The 24391-nt window shown below is 47.5% G+C and overlaps 1 protein-coding gene across 6 annotated transcripts in view; it reads left to right on the top strand.

The window, feature by feature from the left end:
• The window catches only part of Tns3 (tensin 3), a 233107-nt gene that overhangs the window by 32032 nt on the left and 176684 nt on the right, over positions 1–24391 (top strand). For 2 of the 6 annotated variants that reach the window (XR_380972.4, NM_001083587.1), the window contains exon 2: positions 16876–16987. The exons of 1 other annotated variant lie outside the window; for it this stretch is intronic. Coding sequence is in view for 1 of the 5 variants with exons in the window: in XM_011243727.2 (XP_011242029.1) it covers positions 8233–8310; positions 16876–16987 (190 nt within the window). In the remaining 4 variants the exon portion in view is untranslated. Of the gene's footprint in view, positions 1–6948; positions 8311–8897; positions 9051–16875; positions 16988–24391 lie in introns of those variants that run through there. 3 more of the 6 variants (XM_011243727.2, XM_030246087.1, XM_011243728.3) reach the window with 3 other exon arrangements.

Below are 24391 nucleotides of genomic sequence, written 5' to 3'. Positions count from 1 at the left end.
CTCTTTTGGCTTTTAGAGACAGGGTTTCTCTGTATAGCCCTGGCTGTCCTGGAACTCACTCTGTAGACCAGGCTGGCCTCGAACTCAGAAATCTGCCTGCCTCTGTCTCTTGAGTGCTGGGATTAAAGGGTGCCACATCCAGTTTAGAATGCTGCTTTTTAAGTGTGGGTCATGATTCTGCAGGAGCTGTCTGTATAAGTCAGTGTGGGACACAGGAGAACATTTGGCAACAGTAAAGGTTTTTAAATGTGCAATGATCAAATGAACCCAAGCTCAAAAGCTTAGTGAGTGTGAACTGTTTACTGCCACGCTTGCTTGGGTCACCCAGCTACTCTTTGTCCTTGGCTCCGAAAGCAGTGTGCACACTTCACACCGCACATGCTGTCTTGCAGTGCACTGCCAGTGAACACAGCACAGCCTGAAACAGTGCAGATTCCAGACTGTTCATGAGTGTCAGTGTTTTTAGCGTAACACTGTTTTCTGCTTTTATAGAAACATAATGGTCTAATTATCGAAAACAAAGATTTAACATGTCTGTGTCATTTTCTTTCAGCAAATTAGCATATTTTACATTATATTGTGTTAGAACATCTTTTTTTCAAATTGTGTATATGGGTGTTTTGGCCATGCATCATGTTTGTATCTATTGCCTTTGGAGGCCAAAAGAGGGTGTTGGCTCCCCAGGGATTAGGGTAATAGACGATTGTGAAGCAGCATGTAGGTGCTGGAAATCAAAACTGAGAGCAGCCAGTGCTCTTAACCGCTGCACTGAGCTTCAGAACATTTTATTTTAAAGCTGTTGTTTGGGTTGCTGGCTTGAGTTTTATAAATAATTGTTAAACAAAGGCCAAGTGTAGTGATGCATGCCTGTAAGCCCAGCACTGGGAAGGCAGAGGCAGGCAGGTGGGGCTTTGTGAGTTCGAGGCTAGCCAGCACTGCATAATGAGACTCTGTTCAGAAAAATCAAAATTAAAATTAAACTAAGTGAATTTTTGGGTTGGGGTTTGAATGGTACTGATGATTATACAACCAAAAAGTCAATTAATTTTGAAAAATGTTGAAGATGTTCTGTGTTCAGCAGTATTGATTATTCAGCCAAGAGTTAGTGCTTTGTGTAAAACTAAGCAAACGTAACCACCTCATTGGTATACAAATTTGCTTGCATGCCAATGAATTGCTTCAGAATAAATGTTTTAGTGGTTTATTATTGTTAAATGTTTGATTTGTAAATTTTATACACCTAAATACACAGCTCTGGTGTAAAGGGGTCGCCAGGGGTTAAAGCTTAGCTAGCCTCTGCCCATCATGGAGAATGTGCCATTAAACATGTCATTGTGGTTTTGCTGAGGGGTTGAGGGTGGGTGGGATTCCCATGTATTTTCTTTCTCCCTCTCCAGGGGTTGTGTGTCCTGGTTCCCTGGGATTGGAGGTTTGTCACCCCAGATAGCTCACTGAGCGCTCTTTGGGAACAGAGATTTCTTTTTTTTTGTTGGTTCAGAATACACAGAAAATTTGCCATGCGTTTATTGTATTTAATAATTGGGTATTTCTGCTTCCGGAACCCCCCCCCCCCCCGCCCCTTTTCCTATAGCTACTTTCTCACTGGGGAGGGCGAGACTGTGTTTGTCTGGGCCTCTGGTCAGAATGCCATAGGAGGGTGGCCTGAGCACAACAGTCTTGTCTTTAGAAAGGCTGGAGAGATGGCTCAGCAGTCAGAAGCACTGGCTGCCCTTCCAGAGGACTGGAGTTTGATTCCCAGCGCCTCCAGAGCAGCTCACAGTGTCTATAATGCCAGTCTCAGGGAGTATGACACCACTGGACTCCCAAGGACACCAGAGACACAAGCTGTATGTCGACATGCGGGCAAACACATATACTCATAAAATAAAAAAAAAATATAGAAAAATACAAATAAGCTTAAAAAAAGAAAGTTTGCCAGACTGGGCCGCCTGGCTTTGTGTCCTCTCTTGAGGTAGGCTGCCTAGTCCTTTCTGGGATTGTTTATATGAGCTCGTGACCCACTCACCTGCCCAGGCTTTGCCTTATACCACTGCTTTGAACATGAGGATATGAATGGAGGCTTTTGGAGGAGACAAAGACATTGTGACTATGGTGGGCTCCTTTCTCTTCAGCAGGGCTGTTATGCACTTGGGAGGGGACAGCAGCATGTAGTAAGGTCCTTAGGTTGGAGCTTACTGACTGGGCCTTTCCCTCTCCCTCCCTCCCTCCCTCCCTCCCTCCCTCCCTCCCTCCCTCCCTCCCTCCTTCCTTCCTTCCTTCCTTCCGCTCTCTTTTGGACAGGATCTCATTATGGTACCCTGGCTGGCTATGTTGACCAGGATGTCCTTGAACTCACAGAGATCTACCAACTTCTGCCTCCAGGGTTCCTGAGTAGTGGATTAAGGGTGTGTGCCTTGAGACGGATTTGTTTGCTGATTTGATCGGATTTGATTTGTGGGAGGGTTGTGTTATCTAGGTGGGGCTAGGTTGAGGTTAGGACTGCTGGAAGGCCTGAAAGGACTGGCCTGTGTCTCCAAGAGGAGGGCCAGATCTCTGTAGCTGGCTGAGGAAGAACCGACTGCATAGGAACAGAGGGAGAGAGGCTTCATATTGTGTGTCATTGTGGACAGTTGCTGTCTGACGGAGGAGGAGGAAGCTCACGGCAGGGGGTGAGATTTGCAGGAAGAACAGCTTTTCCTTACTTCCCTAAGTCAGCGGGAAGGACTAACATGATGGTGGAAAACAGGGGAAGTGGAGCCCGCTTCCTCAGCACTGGTAAACACCCTGCTACAGTTTCAGAAGTCACACCATCGCTTGTTGACAAAAAGCCCCCAGATGTGGCTGTCCCAGATTGACAGTTGGCTTTAACCTATTGCCTTGGCTACCATCTTGAACTCTGGCCAGTGAAGACCTGTTGGTAGACTGGTAGACAACCATATCATCTTGAGGTCAGGGGCTCAGGGATTGCTTCCTGAGGTCATGGCTCTGGAACCTTCCCAGGACTCCAGGGCGCTTGGGCATCCTGACGTGTGGCCAATACCGTGGCAGGGAGGCACACTTGTTCCTTTGTGGGTGAGAAAAGGAGAGATGGAGCATAACCTGAATACACAGGGAAATGGGGAAGCAGGAAGGTGTTCCGAGAGAGGGTTTGGCCCAGGCCTGTGCTTGTGCAAGACCCGGATGCAAGGGCCTTGGGACAAGGAAAGAAAACCAGGCTTAGAGATTTCTGCAGATAAGAGCTGCCATTGGCTTCTTGTTTGCACCAGCAAATGCTTGCCTGTTCCAAGGCCACAGTCATCTTGACCTCCTGATTGACATGTGGTCTACCACCTTCTCAATTTTAGATTTATGATTTACTCTCCTCCTTTCATGATGAAGGTGCTGTGGGGTTCCCTATTCTCCAAGGAGATAGGTGCTAGAGGTTGTCTGTCTTTGCGGGTGACCCCACAGTGGCCTCCACAGGAGGAGTGGAAACTGGCTCAACCTTCACTTGCAAACTCTGTATAGCCCTGCCCTCTGGGCACATCTCTGTTGATCTGCTCAGTCCTTCCCTGTTCTGCCAGGTGGCGAGTGCTGACCCCACACCGACTATGACTGTGTTACTTGTTACAGTGGAGATTCAAGGACTCCATTGCCGGTGGTTTGCGATGCGGAACCTTCACTGTTTATTTTCCACTGGAGTCCTCTGAGGTTTGGCGTCACTTCAGGCTGTCTCCCATGTCCTTGTGGTGTGCTCTTCTGTCATTCCTGTGGGTGTGACCTTGACACGGGGGTTCTGTTTCTCCAACCCCGAGCCCCGTGGACAGAGCTGATAAAGTCTGTCTGTATTACTTTCACTTCTGGCTGTGCCTACGCCAGGAGGTGAGATCTGCTGCTGCTCCAGTGTGTCTGAGTCCCTGAGAATGCTCTCCCTATTCCTCCAAATCAAACAGGAAGCCCCGGGGTTAGTCCTCTTGTAGGTGTCCAGGTTCTCGTTACAAGTCCCTTCCCTGTTTACAGTTTACAGTATTTCTAGGCCTAGTGTTGCCAGAGGTCACTCTGTTGCTTCTCTTCCCTAGACTTAACTCCACCCGGGGACACACTCCAGACTGCTCTCCATGGTTACAGATGCTCTCCATGGCTACAGATGTTCTCCATGGCTACAGATGCTCTCCCAGTGAAGGGCCCTTTTATCTTCATAGTGCTCCTAGTGTAGCCCCTGCTAAAACCTCCACATAACTTGGGGTCCAGCCTGACTTAGTTGGGGTCCCTCCCTGTCACTGCTTGCTGTCATCCTGTTTAGCTTCCCAACCTCTCTCTTGCACCCTGTCTACTACCTCCAGCTTAGCTGCACAATAGCCACTATGTCAGGCTACTCACCAAAACCCATCCTCACTTCCTTTCTTGCCTGGAAAATGTCCACCTCTTCCAAGGCTCAGCTCACTCGCTGAGGTCTTGTGTCCTGTGTGGACACTGTTGTTCCCTAGTAATTCGGTGTGCTCATGGGTTTCTCAGCAAGTGACTCTGCAGGTGAGTGAGCGCACACATGAATGAGTGAAAAACTTCCAAGCTACAGTGACAACCTTCCAAGAGAACCACCGATCTGACATGAGAACATGCTGCTCCTTCCGGGGCACTTGCCAGTTCAGCCTGAGTTTGCTTTTTCTTTTTCTTCTTTTTCTGTTTTGGTTTTTCAAGACAGGGTTTCACTGTGTAGCCCTGGGTATCCTAGAACTAGCTCTGTAGATGAGGTTGGCCTCGAACTCACAGAGGTCTGCCCGTCTCTGCCTACCAAGTTCTGGGATCAAAGGTGTGCGCCACCACCATCCAGATAATCTGAGTTTTCAATACTTGGATATCACCTAACCTCTCTCTCTGATGGTCACCGTGCTGATGTCTCCCTTGGTTGTCTAGCCTCCCCTAACCCCTTTGTAAAAAGAAGGCTAGGCTGGAGAGATGGCTCAGCGGTTAAGAGCACTGGATGTTCTTCCAGAGGTCCTGAGCAACCACATGGTGACTCTTAACCATCAGTAATGGGATCTGATGCCCTCTTCTGGTGTGTTTGAAGACAGCTCCAGTATACTCAAATAAATCTTAAAAAAAAAAAAAAAAAAGAATGTTGTTTTGTTCCTAGAGATCAGGTGTAGTCAGAAGCCAAGGAGTTGCCAGTGGCTTGGGATTGTATCCTAATCTGGGCAGTGGGAAGTACCAAGGAGTGGAAAGCAGGAGGCTGGAGAGAAGGTTGTCTCGCACTGTCGTTTGCAGAGTAGGGGTGATGAGTCTGCCACTCAAGCATTAGATGGGAATCAGCCATGAGAAGATTTGGCTGCCTATCATGGCTTCTGGGTTTTCCCAGACCTCTTGGATCGTTTGCCCACAGCTTGCCTAAGAGGTGATTTGGGTGGTTAGAAGTATGTGGCTCCACACACGTGAGTGAGCAGCGTTGCTGGCCAAGGAGCAGAACAGTGAAGGGCCTTTTCTTGTCCGTACCCACACTACACTGTGCCTGTGTGGCATGAGCCTATGGAGCACTGCTGCAGGGGACAGATGACCAAATGAAGAGTGGGTTCCTCTGCTGTGAAGCCCACTCAGGGATGGGAGATGATTAACCACTGGGGGTAGGGAGCAGGTGGGAGGTGGCTCTTCAGCTGAGCCCAGAAAAAGCAGTCATTATCAGTTACAAAAGAGAAAAGGAAAGAGCACTAAGTCAGAAAGAGAGCCCATGGCTCAGAGTGGAGGGAACTGAGAGGCTAGAGCCCAGCTGGGAGCCTGGCTGAGCGGTCAGGGGGAGGCCAGAGAATGGATGGGAGCCCTGCAGCCTGCTGAAGGGACTGTGGGCAAGTCCCTGGTTTCAAGGTTCTGGACCTTGGCCCAGAGTCCTTGGCTATGACTGTTGACGCTCCCTAAGGCTGAGACAGACCATTTTGTTGTCACTAGCCGGAAGGCGTGTCCCATTCACGGAATTTACAACTATAATAAAAAATAGGCGTTTTCTGGATGGTGTATTCTTTTAAGTAACTTCTGGCAGATTCAGGTATGCCTGTAATAAAGAACCATCTTAAGGCTGGGAGTGGTGGCGCACACCTTTAATCCCAGCACTCCGGAGGCAGAGGCAGAGGCAGAGGCAGGCGGGTTTCTGAGTTTGAGGCCAGCCTGGTCTACAAAGTAAGTTCCAGGACAGCCAGGGCTATACAGAGAAACCCTGTCTCGAAAAACCAAAACCAAAACCAAACCAAACCAAACCAAACCAAACCAAACCAAACCAAACCAAAAGAACCATCTTCTGATGTTTGCCTCTGTGTGGAAGGCTCGAGCCACGCCTCAGTCTTCCTACTGCTGGGATCACAGACATGAGCTGCCTCATTTGGAAGCGCCTGCCTCTTAATGGTAGCTCTGGGTGGCCTCTCGAGTGTGCAGAGCCCACACGTTGTATTAGGTTGCTGTGTCTTCGTTTCTGAGTTCATATTCCTTCTGCTGGCTCTGTGAGCACCTTAGTAAGGCTGTGGCTGATGTGGAAGAAGGGCTTATGTCTTACAAACCTCCTGACAGCCAGGAGAATAACTGCTTCCTACCCTGTCTTAGGTCAGAGGTGGGGATCCAGAGTGGATGCATTACTCATGCGCTCAGGGATCCCCAGTCAGTGGAGGATAGAGAAGGCTCATGCAGGACTGTGACTGAGAGACTGGTAAAACCTAAGGCCTAAATAAGCAGCTATAGGAAAGGAAGAATAAGGAATGGATCCGGAAACAGCAAGGGATGAACTCAAGGAGTAATGATCTCAGCTGAGGGGGAGGGGAGAGAATTCTTCCGCATCTGCCTGATGATTACTGCATGAAGGATTGGAGTCCAGGATGGAGTGTGTACCTTAGGCACATTTTGGTTTTCTTTTATTTTTATTGTTGAAACTTGTAGAGCAGCCATTGCCACTTCACTGTAGAAACAGAAAGATGGATATTTAGTGCCAGGACCCGAGAGGTTGAATTGATGGCTGGAATTTGCACATGTGGTAACCATAAAGGCCCGCGCAGCCCACCCAGACTGCCCTCCCATCTAAGGCATCTGGGCACACAGACTCAAGAGTGTGAGATCCACAGAGGCTGGGCGCTGGGACACTATAGGCTATTAGAATGCCACATGAGCTGGGCCCGGTGCCAGGGCCCCTGGGGCTTCATGTTTAGAGCACCATGCTACTGCATTGCAGGGGTCTCCTCTGCCCAACTTAAGAGACCTGAGGAATTGCTTCAGCTTGAACCCATCCTTCAAAATAGCCCTTCCCGTCTCAGAAGTTGCCTTGGGGGAAGCCACGCTGCTGCTGTTGCAATAGCTTTAAAGGACACCGCCCTGTACAGGAGAGGGGCAGTTTTGTCAGGAAAAAGTATCCTGGTTTCTAAAAGTGACCCTACAAGTTTCTGGCCTCCTGGTTTGCTTTCCTCCACTGCAGTTCCTTCATCTCACCTCCTACTGTAGGTTTCTAATTTCCATCTAAAATCCCAGACCCAGAATGGAAAAGCTGAAATGCGATTTGTGAAGTTGGTGGCACTGAGATGGGGAGCAGTCATTTGCTTTGGGCTTTGCTTGAAACCCCACCGACCTTTTCTGGCAAGGTCAACCCCTCCCCCCAACCCCCTTTAAATTTTAAAGTTTCAGAAGCAAATTGGTAAAAAAGCCCCCCTATGCCTTAGTGTTTTTGTTTTTTTTTTCTTCTTCCTACTCCAAATTCACTCTTGGCTGGGTAGTGTTGATTACCCGGTAGATACCTCCCAGCGCAGAAGCAGAGTGGACTGGAGGCTGGACAAGATTTTAAAATGCCAAAAGCCCTGGGAACCTGCTGCATTTTGATTTTCTTAAGCCCCTGGGCCAGCACGCCTAGAGGTTTGAAATCCTAGTACTGCTGAGCCCTGAGCCAAGCGTCGGTAATTCCAGTCAGATGGCGGCAGGGAGGCGCACCCCCCTCCCCACCCCCGCCCGCGGGAAGGCGTTTCTTCGCCCACTTCTCCCGCGTCTGCCTGAGCAGCGGTGCCCGGCTCTGGGCTGCGGTCTGCGGGGGAGGGCGGGCTAATTCGTGTCAGATGGAGGGCGGCCGCGCGGGGCCCGCCACTCGCGCCTGGCTTTTGTTCCCGGAGTCTGACTTCTGACGGCAGTAGCTTTTGCAGAGCCTGGCTAGGACGTGATACGGACCTCGCCCACGCAGGATCTCAAGGCGTCGGTGCCCCGCGCTCGGCCGTGGACCGGGGGCGGACCACGGGGGCAGCTATGCGGTGGCGCGCGCTGACCCCGGGCCCGCCAGCGAGGTTGGCGCGCGAGTCTGGTGCGCGTGGGCGTCCACGCCAGGTGAGTGCGGCGGATTGTGCTCCCTCGGGTTGACACCCACGTGGACGTCCTGGGTGGGCGCACGAGCCCATGTACTTGTGGGCCTGTAAGCGTGCGCGTGTTCTTGCTGGTGCGCGCTCCTCTGTATGTGTTCTGGGTGTGCACGTGTGTGAAGTGTGTGTGTGTGTGTGTGTGTGTGTGCGTGCGCGCGCGCGCGTGTAACTCTCTAGGGAGGCAGAACTGGATGAGCAGCAGAACTGGATGAGCGCACCGCCAGGCGGAAGGCAGGACAGCCCTAGCCCCTTGAGATCCAAAAGTTGCTGGAAAATGTTTCTTTGGATCCCTTTCTCTACAGTAGAGGCGGGACACTAGCCATTGCGCAAACTCACTCTTCCGCGCGTGATTCTTGTTAAGGTTTCTTGCGGGTGCCCGGATAGTGCGTGGAAGTCTAGTGCAAGTTCCTGCGTCTCCGAGGGCACCTTGGTGTCCTGTTGCTTCCAGGACGGTCTCTGTGGGGTTCGAATTAAACAGACGCCGAGTAGCGCGCCCCCCCCCCCCCCCACTAAGCCTTATAAATCCAACATCGACTACGATTGTTTTCCCATGAAACTTGTGGAAAGTTCTGTGGAGCGAAAGGTCTGCAAGTCAGTTTGCTTCAGCAGCCAGATGCAGTTGCTTTAAAGGAGTGGTTTGTGTAATGCAGTTCCTCGTGTTGTGGTGACCACCAAGCCTAAAATGTTTCTCCTTGCTCCTTCTTAACTGTAAGTTTGCTACGGATACGAATCGTCATGTAAATATCTGATATGTGACCTCATCAAATGGTCTTTAGACTCCTAAAGGGGTCCTGACTTACAGGTTGAGAACTACAAAGGTATGGGGAACACTATTGAGCATGGAGGGGGTTTACTTATGTCCCATGTGCCTGCCTTCTGTGGGGAGGTATGGGGCCAGCTCTGCGGATATGGGAAGGGTTCAGGTTTGGTTGCTTTCAGAGAAGTGAGGTTAAGCTGGGATCAGTGCTACCCCAGTGCGCCTATATTCGCTTCCTGTGGTGGGCTGAATATTTCCTGAAGGGAAAAGTAGCTGGGCTCATGCAGACATATTCTTGTACTATGAAACAAGAGAAGAGAAGAGAAGAGAAGAGAAGAGAAGAGAAGAGAAGAGAAGAGAAGAGAAGAGAAGAGAAGAGAGGACAAGACCTGACTGTGGGTTCCCTGTGTGGAGAGTCCCCCGGCTCCTCAGAGACTTCACTATCAAGGCTAATTGCCCCTGCCCTCTCCGGGTGGGCGTCCTTGTGGAACCTGCAGCCTTACTGGTCACTCTTCCAAAGTTTGGCTCCTAACAATTAGATGAAATTTAGGTTTCTGAACTGGCTTTGCCAATTACTTAAGCCTCGCTGTATCCCCCCTCCCATCCCACCCCCCTTTTCAGGGCGAAATGAAAGCCCTGGATCAGGTGAAGACAAGGACAGTCGAGTTGTGTCTAGTCCCCTTTCATGGGAGAGATGTTATGCAGCATGCACGTGAGCAGATGTTATTACACTATCTTAATCAACTCCCCTGGGATCTAGCAATTGAAATGGCTGAGCAAGCACCACAGTGCCTCTGCTGTTTCCACTCTTCAGCTTTTGGACCAGTGAGCAAGAAGCTGCGGGGAAACAGTAGCTCTTTCTCCTTGCTTGGAATAAAGGTGTTTGTCACTGAGGAAATGTTACAGTAGCTCTCCTTTGGCCCACAGACTATGGCCGGTTCATCTAGTGCACAAGTCTTAATTGAGGGACTGTGGGTTGCCTTCTGACAGCTGGGGAGGGCTCACAGAGGGCAAAGGAGAAAGAACTTGGTACCCCGAAACTAGGATATTGCAGTCTAGCGCAAGAGAGATTGTAGTCAAAGAGCTGCATGATGGACAGAAAAGGTATGTGACACCCTGATATTACCTAGGATTAATTCCTGTGCCAGTCTGAGCATGGCACTAGGTGGTAGCCTTATCCCTCATTGGTTCCCTGTGGAGTCTAGGTCTTGTATATCACAATCCCATCTGTAGAGAAGTGGGGGTTAGGGTAACTATGTGCCTTGCTAGTGTGAATATTGAATGCTGCTAGATTCTTGCAGGGCTCCAGATACAGGGTTTCTGCTATCAATTTGAAGTAATCAGACACAGACATGGGATGCAATATTTAATAAAGGTGACTTAATAGTATAGGTCCAAGTGATTCAGCCTGTTTTGGCTGCAGTTGAGAATCTTCTGGGAGCTCTAAAACCTTCCCAGTGTTCTGGTCTCACCTCTAGGGTAATCAGATTGAGTTGGTATGGGGTGGACCCTAATACAACCAAGTTGTTTTAAGACTACCCATGTTATGCCCGTGGATATGTAGCATTTTGGTCATTTCCAGCAGTAGGAGAGGGAGGGTGTTATTGCCGTTTAAGAGGAGTTGCGGTTTACTCGGGGCCGAGCAAGAGTTTGAATGTAGATTGCAGAGCCAACGCAGAAGTTTCTTATGGGTTCAGGGTACTTTCTTGTTCTTTGACAGTGCTGGTCACACCATAGCAACTGCAGGGAGATATGCAGGGAAGTATCAGCATGGTTGAGGAACCCGAAGTGTTTGGAAGATTCTGGGTCTAGAAATGGCTGCTTACGCCGTGGGAAGTGGTAATGGCTTTTGAGTTTCAGTTTTGGAAGTTCATTGGTGACCTGTAGCCAGAACAACCGTGGCGTTGGTTATATGGATTCTGTATCCTCCAGCTCTGCTACTAAAAATTCTCATTAGGACTCAAAGCTTTTTTTTTCTTTCTTTATTGTCTACATAGGCTGCCAGGTTATGAGGAGCAAGGCTGTTTTACAGCTTTCCAAATTGGTTGCCTTTTATTTCCTTTTCTCACCTCATTGTGTTGTTTAGAATCTCAATGTTAAGTCTTACTTAGCGCCCTCCCATAGCTACCCTGTTGCATGTCTTAAAAGGAAGCCTTGAGCTCTCATGATTAAGGATGTTTGCTGAAGGATTTACATAGCCAAGGAGGAAGCCTCTTGCTCTCCTGTTTGAGATCCTATCTGGAGAGGGATGTTAGGATTTGTTAGTGGATTTTTTGCATTGGTTGAGAAGACTGGCTGGCTCCTTGCTTGGCTTATTAACTGCTTTTGTGTCCCTTTGCTTTTCCAGACAGGGTCTAGCCTCTACTGATTTCTCTTCAGCCTCTCGAGTCCTGGTGTAGAAGCTTGTTGATCGGTATTTGAATGTTATGAACGCTTGTGTTTCTGGGATAAGGCTGTTTCAAAGTGTAGCATTTTGTTTGCCACTATTTGGGCATTTTCTAGACATTGCTGTTTGTTTTCCCAAATTTGATTTGATAGTGGTCAGGCTTTCTTTTTCTCAGAAGGACTTGAATGTATTTGGATTCCTTCAGACTTGTTCTGTGTCCATAATGTGGCTGAACGTGCCAGTGCACTTGAAAGGATGTGTGCTTTGTTGTTGTGGAGTTAAATAACTCTTTTAGATCAAATTGTTTGATAGTGTCACACAAATCATTGGTATCTGTGCTTATTTTCTGATAGACCTGTTGATTACTGAGAGAGAGTAGAATAACAAAATACCACAGAGATGGTGGCTTAGCAGAAATATATTCTCCAGCAGTGCTGAGGAAGGACACAGACATCATGGTGTGGGCGTTTGGTTGCTTTGCCTGAGACCTCCTCTCTTAACTTGTAGACAGCCATCGTCTCCCAAGTCCTGATGTGGTTATCCCTTTGTGAACTTGGATTCCTTATAAACCATGACGATAACTTGTCATATTTTAGGTCCGGCTGGGGCATCCCTCAGAGGGAGGTATCCTATGCCTGGCATTGAGATTTTTGTTAAATTATCTATGCCTCTTGGGAGAGACATTACCCATCCATGTAGGCTACTTCCATCTAAACTCCTTTTTAAAGAAACATATCTTTTTTCTTTTTTTTTTTGGGGGGGGTTGTTTGCAACAGGGTTTCTCTGTGTAGTTCTCCCTGTCCCTGGAACTTACTCTGTAGACCATCTGCCTGCCTCTGCCTCCCAAGTGCTGGGATTAAAGGCGTGTGCCACCACTGCCTGGCAAAGAAATTTTTAAAAATTTCAAAAAATATTTTCTCCTAAAAAATCGTGGGTTTTCATATGGTTCTTAACTTCTTCCCTAGCTTTGGTTAGCTCTTTCTCCGCCTGCTTTTCTCTGCCTCTTCATCCCCTGTAACCTGCTCCACCTCTGGTATATACTCCTGTATGTGATATCACACCTATTGACTAATAGCCTGACTTCCCTGTTTACTTCCCTGAATACCCTGTTTCCTCAATGTACCTTCTAGGTTTTTGGCCTCTCTAGGCAGTCCATATTAAACATAGATCTACACATATGAAGAAGCTGGATCCACATATGAGAGAGGAAGTACAGCGTTTGTCTTTCTGAACTCATAGGATTTTCTGATCCATCCATTTTCCTGAAGTTTTGATTTTTGTTTACAAGCTGAATAAAATTCCTTTGTGTATTTACTTTCTTTGCTCTGAGTGTTTTTAATGTTTTTCTCTTTGTTATGGGGTTTGAATAATTCATTTCTATGCACCTTGGTGTAGTTACAGTCAACTCTTGTATCTTGGCTCAATGGTTTTACAGTTTTCATGGCCGTTCTAGTCATTATTTCTTCTAGTACCCCTTCTGTGCTCGGGCACACCAAGTCTCTTTCTCTCTCTCTCTTTCTTTTTTCCCCCTTCCCTTTCTCCCTCTTGCTCTGGCCCATAGGTTTTTTTTTAAAAATTTTATTATTATTATTATTATTATTATTATTATTATTTTGGTTTTTCGAGACTCAGTAGACTAATCCATGTGGCGAGAAGTAGGAAGGGGGTGAAAGTGCTAACAGGCATATGGCTTCTTTTGTGTGCTAAGAACATGCTGCTAAAGCCGGGTGTGGTGGCGCATGCCTTTAATCCCAGCACTCAGGAGGCAGAGGCAGGCGGATTTCGGAGTTCGAGGCCAGCCTGGTCTACAAAGTGAGTGCCAGGACAGCCAGGGCTACACAGAGAAACCCTGTCTCGAAAAACCAAAAAAAAAAAAAAAAAAAAAAAAAAAAAAAAAAAAAAGGCGTGTGCTACCATGTCTGGCTGGCTGATAGGTTCTTTATTTGTGAGCCACCATGAGGTTGCTGGGATTTGAACTCATGACCTCCAGAAGAGCAGTCAGTGCACTGAGCCATCTCACCAGCCCCCAGGTAACTGTATATTGGTCATAAAAATCCTCCTGTTGCTGTAGATGCCCATTTGCTTGCTTATGTATATTGCCTTGTTTATTTGCTTCGTTTTGACAGGTTTTCATGTGATTTTTAAGTTCACTGATCTGTCTTTTGAGTAACTGGCCAATAATCATGTCTCACATATATATATATATATATATATATATATATATATATATATATATATTTTTTTTTTTAACCTCAGAAGTCTCCACTTCCTTGTGTGGTTATTTTCTTTGGATCTTTATGCCTTTTTCAGCTCTATACATTTTAAGTAGATGTACTACAATTGTCGTATACCATTAATGTCCTTGTCTGCTAATTTTAACTTCTCAATCTCTTTCCATTGTTTATTTTCTATTTATGGATTCTGTTTTCTTGTCTCTTTGTGTGTCTGATAATTTTTGGCTGGCTGCCAGCCTACATCAGTTTTACTTTGTTTGGATTCTGGGAAATTTGATGGTCTTTGTGGTATTTTGGTGTGCCTTTTCTCGGAAATGCAGTCCTGTTACTGGACAGCGGTAGCAGCCTCAGGGCAGTGGTTTTCAAATAGCTTATATAGGCCAAGGAGGACAGGCACTGTAGAACGGCAGTTCTCAACCTGTGGGTCTCGAAGACCTTTCCGCAGGGGGTTATACATCTGATAATCTGCATAGCAGAGATTTGCATCATGATTCATAACAGTAGCAAAATTACAGTTATGAAGTAGCAATGAAAACAGTTTTACGGTTGGGGGTCACTGCAACATGAGGAACTGTATGAAAGGGTCTTAGCATTCGGGAGGCTGAGAGCCACTGTGGTCGAGTTAATCTTTGCAAGGCAATATTCTGCGTTTCCTGTAGAGTTTGCTCCAGTTGTAGGCAAAACTCGGCTTCTTGCTCTCTAGTAAGCAAACTCTATGCTCAGCTTTGAGTGAACACAGGGCCCAATTCTAATCTTGTGAGGTGTAGGGTGAGTGGTGGAAGTCCTGGGGGTTAGGGTTTTTTTCTGTATTCTTGATGAGCAAGCTCTTCAGTGCTCATCCTTTTTAAGGGCTTTTCTGCGGACCTTAAGAGCTGTGCAGCTCATTGTTCTGCAGTGCCCTGTCTAGGAAACTTCTTTCCTCTCTCAACAGGGGTGGTTCACTGGACTCAGTTTGGATCTTCTCTGCAGCCTAACGAGTCTCTTAAGAAGGCAGTGGTGGGGGGAGGGAGACAGAAAGTTCACCTTAACTTATTCTTGCCTCTGAAGTGCAGTCCTGAGTCCCCTAACTAGGATATAGTTAGGGTGTGTATCATTAGGCGCTGTTGCTGTTGTGTTGGTAGCACTCAGTGTGTTTATACAAACTGAGATTGTGGGACATCACCCGTGGAAGGACTTCAGCCTCAGAGCACTTTGGTGCAGAAGGGTATTGTTGGCCAAAGCATCCTCATCGCTGTCCGTCATTTCTGGTCCTCCATTTCCTGCTTCGCTGTTTTAAAAACAACAGCTTTGTGCATTTCGTATATGATTTTAGGTATGAAGGTACATTTAATCTTTGGCTGATACATTTGCACCAGCAGTGGAAATGGATCCATCCTGCAGATGGATGCAGAGCTAAGTAAATAAAAATGCTGTCATGCTGTTTCACATCGCCTGAGGTCCTTAAAACTAGGTCCGAACATCCTCCTAGGATTTTTATTCAGATCTGTATCTCTCACCTTCCTTGTACGCTTCATCTGCGCTCCTTCAGGGTCCTCCCTCCCCCCTGCAGTGCACTCGGTGACTCTTCTTGCTTCTGTTGACTCAGATGTGGTGGCAAGCATCTTAGAACTTACTACCCATGTACTGGTACAGAGAGTATGCACCTCTGTGTTTTTCCAACATTTTTGAAAAAAAAAATCCATCCTTATTATATATAGTTAGGTTATTTCTTGTTTCGGACAGGTTTTTTTTTGTTGTTGTTGTTTTGTTTTTTGTTTTTGTTTTTCTCTTTTGTTGTTGTTGGTTTGGTTCAGTTTGGTTTTTCGAGACAAGGTTCCTCTGTGTGGCCTTAGCTGTCCTGGGATTCTTTTTGTAGACCAGGCTGGCTTTCAACTCACAGAAATCCACCTGCCTCTGCTTCTGGAGTGTCAGGATCAAGGGTGTGTGCCACCACCACACTGCCCAGCATTGGGACAGTTTTTTAAGTGTTAGAAACATTAGTCTAAGGCCGGGCAGTGGTGGCGCTCGGCTTTGATCCCAGCACTCGGGAGGCAGAGGCAGGTGGGTTTCTGAGTTCGAGGCCAGCCTGGTCTACAGAGTGAGTTCCAGGACAGCCAGGACTACACAGAGAAACCCTGTCTCGAAAAGTCATTGGCCATACTGTGTGGGGGCTGGGGTCTGTTCAGAAAGTAAAGCACTGCCTGCAGCCCAGCCGCAGGTCCTTTTTAAATTACCTTGTCATACTTTGGAAAGCTTCTAAGAAATTATCAAACTTTTTTTTTCCTCCAAAGTAGTTGTTACTGAGAACAGGAGATAAACGATGCATTTTACTTTCTCAGTAAATTTAAATGATCCTGGTGAGAGAGCAGAAGCCCCCCCCCCCCCTCGTGTGTGTGTGTGTGTGTGTGTGTGTGTGTGTGTGTGTGTGTGTTGACGTTGACTAATATCCACATGGTTATTAGATCATGCGTGGACTGTCAGCAGCAAACAAGCTGTTTTTAAAACAGTGAATGATCTTTTAAGGGCCTCACATAGAGGCTCTGAGAGCAGACTCTACCAACAGGAACTTGGTAGATGAGAGTTAATGTCCTTATACTAACGCTTGCCATCAAGGTTAAGGAGGCAGTGTGTGCGTGTGTGTGTGTGTGTGTGTGTGTGTGTTTGTGTGTGTGTGTCCATCCCTGGCTCGTGCCAGGGCCTTCCTTTCTGCAGAACAACACACCTAGCCCACTGGCCTGAGAAGTCAGAACCTTAGTGGATAGTTAGGGACATCTTTGAGGGGGAAACTACGCAGTGAGCTTTAACTTGTTTGCTCTTGGATAGTCCTTTATTCTAGAAGCGCCTTGAGAGTCTGGAAGGGTGTATGGCTACTTTGCTACTGTAGTGGATGATGTAAGCCTGCTAGCTGCAAGCAGTGCATTATCACCTGGGTGGCTGCCTAATGTCTCAGTCCTCATGCCCTCCTAGGAGATGCGCCTACTGAGAGAGGGCGAGCTGCCCTCTGGATTCCAGAATGCCATTCTCTGGCTCAGGGAACTGGAGTTGGCTTGGTAAAGCTCCTCTTTCGGCTGTGTGCAAAGCTCACTAGATTTATTATCTCCCGAGAAAGACCTTAAACAAAAAAAGAAAAAGATGCAAGAGCTAAAGCTCTGACAGTTTCCTCCTTTACTCTTCCAGCCGGGAGAATTTACCACGTGTCCGCACAACTTTAAGAAAAAGGACTTTAAAAAGCCCAGAGTCTGTGGAGTGTGCAGACAGACCATTGACGGTCAAGGGATTGCTTGCCGAGGTAAGTAAGTCCGTGCCCTTGAACCTCTCACCCGTTAGACCCAAGCTAAACAAACAGTAACGCGTAGACAGTCGTTCCTCTGGGAGTTTCCAGAAGTTAAGTCATGGAATTTCCCCATTGCGCCTCTGTTCAGCCCCCATCCCCCAGCACCTGGCAGGGCCTCCCATGTTTATGAAGATGCAGGCTCCTAAGGAAAGTTTTCTAGAAAGAGCAGAGCTATTAGTGGGTTGTTGTGGGCACTTTGTGCTTCAGGGCAGGTCGTTTACAGCCTACACTTCACTTTTTTGGTCCGCATGTCTGTCTGTGTGAGGGTGTCAGATCTTCTAGAACTGGACTTATAGACAGTTGTGAGCTCCCATATGGAAGCTGGGAATTGAATCTAGGTCTTTTGTAAAAGCAGCAGCCTGTGCTCTTAACTGAAGAGCCATCTCTCCAGCCCCTGAGTTAGGGCCTTCTGTGTGCTGGCATCTCTCAGCCTGGTTGTGGAAAATGTTGATCTTGTCTCTAAACCAAGCCACCAGCTTGGCTTTTTTTCTTTTTCCCTTTTCTAAAAGATTAAATGTGTTTATTTCCTTTACATCCCAATACCAACCCTCTGTCTTGTCCCAGTACCCCTCTCAGGTAGATCCTTCCCCCCCATTCCTACCTCCCCCTCTTCTTTGAAAAGGGGAACCCCTTCTAGGTATCACCCACTGCAAATCAAGTCACTGCAGGACTAGGTGCATCTTTTCCCACTGAGGCTAGACAAGGGAGCCCAGTTAGGGGACCGGGATCCATAGGCAGGCAGGCAACAGATTAAGGGACAAACCTGCTCTAGTTGGTGGACCTGCATGAAGTCCAAGCTGCACATCTGCTGCATATGTGCAGGTGGTAGGTCCGGCCCATGCATGCTCTTTGGTTGGAGCCCAAGGGTCCAGGTTAGTTGCCACTGTTGGTCTTCTTATGAAATCCCTGTCCTCTTCAGGCCCTCAGTTCTTTCCCCCAACTCTTCTATAAGATTCCCTGAGCTCCATCTAATGTTTAGCTGTGCGTCTCTGCATCTCTTTACGTTGGCTTCTAGAGGGCAGTTATGCTAGGCTCCTGTCTGCAAACATAACAGAGTATCATTAATAGTGTCAGGGATTAGTTCTTGACAATGGGATAGGTCTCAATTTGGGGCAGTCATTGGTTGGCCATTCCCTTCGTCTCTGCACATCTTGTAGGCAGAACACATTTTGGGTTCAAGGTTTTGTGGGTAGGTTGCTGTCCTTATCTTACCTCTCCATTGAGAGTCATGTCTGGCTACAGGAAGTGGCCACATCAGGATCCATATCCCCTACTGCTAGGAATCTCAGCTAGAGTTGCCCCCATAAACACACTGAGACCGCTCCCCATCCCAGGTCTCTGGCACATTGTAGAGATTGCCCCCTTCTCCTATTTTTGTTCTCTTTCTCCTGCTCTCCCTGAATCTGATGCCCTCATGCCCCCTCCCCTTCCCACTTGGCTTTTTCTCTTGATGATTAAATCTTAGAGTCAGTGCAAGTTTGAATTGTTTTGTGACTCCAGGTGGCTGCATCTCCATAATGAATGTGTGGCTGGATGAGGCTATGGGGTCCACCACACAGCCCAGGAAGCCCTGAAGGATCGGGGGACCATTCTTTGGTGTCCAGTCAATTGTGGGGGGTTAGGGTTCCCTCCATAGAGTTAGTGTTAGTTCTGCCTCCCCTCTCCTTTCAGGAGGCTAGCTTTGGACTCTCCTGCTCCTAGGTTGGCTCCTGAGTGCTGGGATCGTAGCTTTCACTGCCACACCCAGTAGTTCCTTTGTGGAAAATTTTCAGGGTCTTCCCTGGTGGGCCTCTGTAGTGCTGGGATCTCTTTGGCTTATTTTCTCCTTTCTTCTGATCAGTTTTGGAGATGTAACATAGTGAGTCAGGAATGGACCAAGAGTGTGGTCCTCTTAGAGTTCAAGGGCATCTGTCTGGGCTGTAGTATTCCAGTTTGATGCCCTCTGCTACATAGTGCTGAAGAATATGTCGACTGCTTCCCTGTCGTTTCCATCTCAGGTCCCCTCGCTTGGGTCCCCTTGTGTCTTAGTCAGGATTTCTATTCCTGCACAAACATCATGACCAAAAAGCAGTTGGGGAGGAAAGGGTTTATTCAGCTTACACTTCCACACTGCTGTTCATCACCAAGGAAGTCAGGACTGGAACTCAAGCAGGTCAGAAAGCAGGAGCTGATGCAGAGGCCATCGAGGGATGTTACTTACTGGCTTGCTCAGCCTGTTCTCTTATAGAACCAAGACTACCAGCCCAGAGAAGGTCCCACCCACAAGGGGACCTCCCACCTTGATCACTAATTGAGAAAATGCCTTACAGCCAGATCTCATGGAGGCATTTCCCCAACTGAAGCTCCTTTCTCTGTGATAACTCCAGATGTGTCAAGTTGACACAAAACTAACCAGTACACCTTGCTTCCTGAGCCCCACGTGTTTCCTACCCTAGGCTTTTGGGAGTCCTGTCTCTACCTGATTCCAAGTGTCTCCTCTCACTGCAGTCTTGCTGAACTTCAACATTTTCAGCCTAACCCCACTCCCCTCACCCTTATAGGTGTGGAATGCTAGGGTGGCTTCCGCCTTCTGCTCTGAGGCAGTCTCCTACAGGCCAGTGTGTCTCTAAACCCTGACATGCCCTAGAGTACAAGGGTCTGGGAAGATGTTGTTGATGCTGAGGTCAGGTAGGCATGGGTGGGCAGGGCCTCACTGATTGAGTAGGAGCCTCTTCGTGTCATACCGATGGGAATGACATAGCCACAGAAGCAGGGTCTCTCCATCTGCTTACTGTAGGCCTAAAAGGAAAAAGAAAGGAGCTGAGAGCAGGTCATTGGTGCTCATAGGATGAGCAGAGCCCTTTAGTTGGCTACCAGAGGAGACCTTGTGGGAAGGAGACCCCTAGTACCATTTGTGTCAAACCAGAAGAAGGCATCAGATCTCATTATGGATGGTTGTGAGCCACCACGTGGCTGCTGGGATTTGAACTCAGGACCTTCAGAAGAGCAGTCAGTGCTCTTAACTGCTGAGCCATCTCGCCAGCCCTGTCATTCACTTGTTAAGAAAAATTTGGTAAGGCCTGTCACCTCCAGTTAAATGTCTCAGTTTCTCAGGTCCCAGAGAGGCCTTCAGGTCTTCATAAGAGTGAAGACCAGCATGATGGCTTTGTGTTCCAAAGGACATTAACATTATCCACCTTTCCTTTATGTTCTGATTTTCTGTTAGGCTGCGAGGTGTCACTAGTAGAGCCCCCCTCCCCCACTTCCCATCCCCCAACTCTCAGAGTCCTGTGGTGCCACGTAGATGCCTTACCTCTACTATCTACCATGGATGACAGACCAGAAAGCACTGTGCAGTGTGTGAGGTGGGGCCCTCCTCACACACTGCTTTGTTCTAGGACCAGAACTGTGAGAAATAGATTTGCTATTGTATGTAGCCCAGCTATTCAGGCTGTGGCTTGGTAGTTTTTTTTTTTTTTTAATAGCAGCCCAAATAGACTGAGACATCATATTTATGCACACAAGTATAGTAATTCCGTTATTATGCAATTGCTGCTTTTCTTTAATGCCCTGAAATTATGTTCCAGGAATCTTAGGTCTGATCTTTCTCATGACCTCTTTTTTATTTTTAATTTAATTTAATTTAATTTAATTTAATTAATTTATTTATTTGGTTTTTTTTGAGACAAGGTTTCTCTGTATAGCCTTGGCTGTCCTGGAACTCACTTTTTTAAGACCAGACTGGCCTCGAAGTCAGAAATCCGCCTGCCTCTGTCTCCCAAGTGCTGGGATTAAAGGTATGCGCCACCACCGCCCGGCTTTTTTAATATTTTATTTTATTTTATTTGGTTTTTCGAGACAGGGTTTCTCTGTGTAGTCCTGGCTGTCCTGGAACTCACTCTGTAGACCAGGCTGGCCTTGAACTTAGAAATACACCTTCTTCTGCCTCCCAAGTGCTGGGATTAAAGGCATGTGCCACCACGCCCAGTTTTTTTTTTATTTTTTAATTATTATTAAATTCAGTTTCTGTGGGTACTACTTAGCATGAATATGTTTCATCCTGTCTTTCAAACGCTGCCCTTTTTTTGAGGACAATGTAGTGTGTCAGGAAGTAATGCCCAGGTGCTCTGGGTTGCATGTGTGAGCCCAGAATCCTTCAACAGTGCTTTCAGATATGAAGCACCCTGCAAATTCCACAGGCAGTGGTGCCAGCCGGGTAGGCCTAGGAAGGACACTGACTGCTGTGGGCAGTGTTGTGGCTCAGAAGCTGGCAGACCAGAAATGCATTAGGAAGATGCCATAGGTTCTACATGGTGTGGGCATGGGAGGCATCACACTGTCAGAGGCAGTAGACTTTCAAACGGTGCCAGGGCCGGATGAAAGCAGCGCAGCATGAGTCTAAGAGGTCCAGTTTCCCTGGTGACAAAGCGGGGGATCTGGCATCTCTGTGCTGCTGGGTCTGTATCTCTTGATACCTGGGACCTGGACCAGTTGCTCTCAGATGTTGTGAGAGGAGCAGCCTCTGTCCCTCTATCCAAGCTCTGGTTCCCTGCCCTGCCCCGTACTTGTTGTAACCTTCCTAGGGCCCCGTGCCTAGCTTAGCCTGCAGACCAGGCACCCTTTTCCTAGGTAAGCAGGCATGCTGCTCTTGTGTGCAGCTCTCATGTGTAGCATATTGGGCAGCAAGTTGACGCTTGTATGCTATTATTCTTGTGCTGATGGATACAGGTTGACTATGGTGTGTTCTCCAGTAATCTCCATTGTGAGTATTAAGAGGGCGGAGAAGGTCTGACCCTGGTATGGAGAAGTGGGGTCTCTGGAAGGTCGTTAGGATTCATAGTCATTAGCGTGGATTAAGAACTGGTGCTTTTGTAAGAGGTTTCTGTGCGCACATGCATCCCCTCTTCATGCGTGTACACTCGTATGCTCCCTGTCACTCTCATTTCGTGTTGTCCTGCTCTATCTTGGGATATTGCCATTAAGATAGCAATCACCAGATGTGGCCTTTGTACCTTGGAGAGGAACTGAGCCAAAATAGATTTCATTCGGACCGTGGTTTCATTATTAGCCACATAAAACAGGCTAAGTTAATCACAAAGGCCCTAAAGGGCTCCGTGTCTGGTGGGCAGGCATCCAGTGCAGGAATGTGGTAGTAGGGTACCTGTGGCATGAAGAAAAGGATGGCTACTCTGGGGTGCTGACAGGCTCTTGAGCCAAGTTTGTGAAGATGACATGCTGGCTGTTCTTCAGCCTGTCTGCTGCCCAGGCTGAGAGCTTCTGCAATGTACTCAAGTCTTACGGATGCTCCAAGGCACTTAGCAGGCACACTGGGACAGCAGGCTGATTGAAAATCTAGATGAAGTTGGCAGATACATACCTGGATTGAGATCTGTACCTTTCTTGCAACTCCACATGAAGTAGGTAGCGCTAAACTTTTCCACAAAGCAGTTAGTTAGAGGTGACTCCCCAACAACCCTAGCCTAGCCTCTTCCAATTTCCTGTATTTTCTTCTTCCTTAAAATGTTCCCGTGATGACCCTGCCTGGCTCAGCTCCCCTCCACACCCTTCCTCCACCATCATTCTTGCTCCATCCTGAGAGATGGTCTATGACAGAACCTTTCAGAAGAACAGGAAGGGAGAAGAGTTCCGCGGGGAGCTTCCAGCTCCGTTACGTCACTCGTTACGTCACTCGTCGGGTGCGGAGCATTCTGCTCGCTGTGATTCTTTTTCCCACGCTTACTTCTCAATTCTTCATTTTGACTGAAATGTCCCATTTTCTGCAAAGAAATCACCAGCTTCTTCCTGCTGTTCCTCAAAGGTCTGGGTGGTTAGGCTCTGAGTTATCTGTGGGCCAGGGACATCTGGGTCCTGTTAGTCAATTTTACAGGCAGATTCTGATTTTTAAATTTCTTGAGTAGCCTGGGTGATAAGACACAAGTTCTCGCTCCACAGCAGCTGTGACTCGGACACCTTTAGGGCCTGGTGGGATTGCTGATTTCCATAGTGTTGCGTGTCACCGGGCAGTGCTCCTCCTGGGGTGCTGGTGGCTGTGGCAGTCACCACTGGGAACAGCTCAAGGCCTAGCTTCTCAGAGATTGTCCCTGCAGAAGGTGCAGGAGAACTTGCGAAGCAGAGGGTGTTTCACTCACGGGCTCATTTATAACTTGGTAACTCTCTGTAGAGTGTTGTATAAAAGACTCTGACAACCTTGTCAGCCTGCAGCCCGGATTCCCAAGGCCCATGGAGACACGTTGAAGAATAGCACCTCCAAGACCACGTATAGCAGTGTCAGGTCTTTTGGAGCCAGATGGCTGGGATGTGAACTATGGCACTGAGGAGCCTGGATTCCTAAACCCGACTTTGCAAACCTTCTGTGACTAGGGAGTTGAGTTGTGCTGCTGAGCCTCTGTAGAACTCAGTGTGCAGCAAGTGAGGGAAGCTCTCTGAGTGAAGCCTGAGGCGCTGACGGTCCTGCATCTGGCACAGGAAGTTTCAGAGCATTCCACTTTAGCAATTGTTTATTAAATGCAAACTCCAGTTTTTGCCTGAAATGTCTGCCATGTTTCTGTGTGTGCCCCAGACTCACCTTTCAGATCCTTTGCTTGTTTAAAAATTAGATGACGTTTTCCCCTTCCTGATTTCTCAGACTTCATTATGTTAGGAATGCTGTCTCTTTCACACACACACACACACACACACACGCACACGCACACACACACACACCAGGCAAAAACATATGCCACTCTCTAATGTCTTTATCCTCTAAACAAATCAGTGTTTCTTACCTTTCTACCTTACATATTGCAAATTCTCATTCACTTGCTTTATCTTCCCCTTCTAATGGTGGTATTTATAGCATACAAAAATTTTTACTCTAGCATCACCAAGATAGTCTCTGACATCTTGTGCTCATTTCTGCCTCTCCCATTTGGCATATATAAAATTCAAGTAGTTAGTCCTATTGGTTTTTTTCATTGACTAAAGTGTTTGCCTATTTTTGCTCCTCTTCCCTTTGAGGCAACCTGTGATGTCTTTCCTGTGTCAGCTTCTTAGGGATGGATGAGTTCTTCATGTTTCTTTCATACTATACAAGGAGCTTGGTATCGGCTAGCCTTGGCTTCTGGAAAGTACTTTCATAGTCACGTGTCAGATCTTTAGCGGTCTGTCTGTCTGTCTATCTATCTATCTATCTATCTATCTATCTATGTACTATGTACTATGTATGTATGTATGTATGTATCTATCTATATATCTATCTATCATTTTTTCTTATAGTTCATGTAGCTGTTCTTTTCATATCAAAAAGGTCTCTGCTGTTACAGTCTGTTGTTTCTCATTACATAAGGAGAGGTGGTGGCAGCAGGTAGTGACAGGGTCCTC

The sequence above is a fragment of the Mus musculus genome, chromosome 11, assembly GCF_000001635.26.
Source record: "Mus musculus strain C57BL/6J chromosome 11, GRCm38.p6 C57BL/6J".
NCBI classification, from domain to species: Eukaryota; Metazoa; Chordata; class Mammalia; order Rodentia; family Muridae; genus Mus; species Mus musculus.
This window is presented reverse-complemented; position numbering and strand designations above follow the sequence as displayed.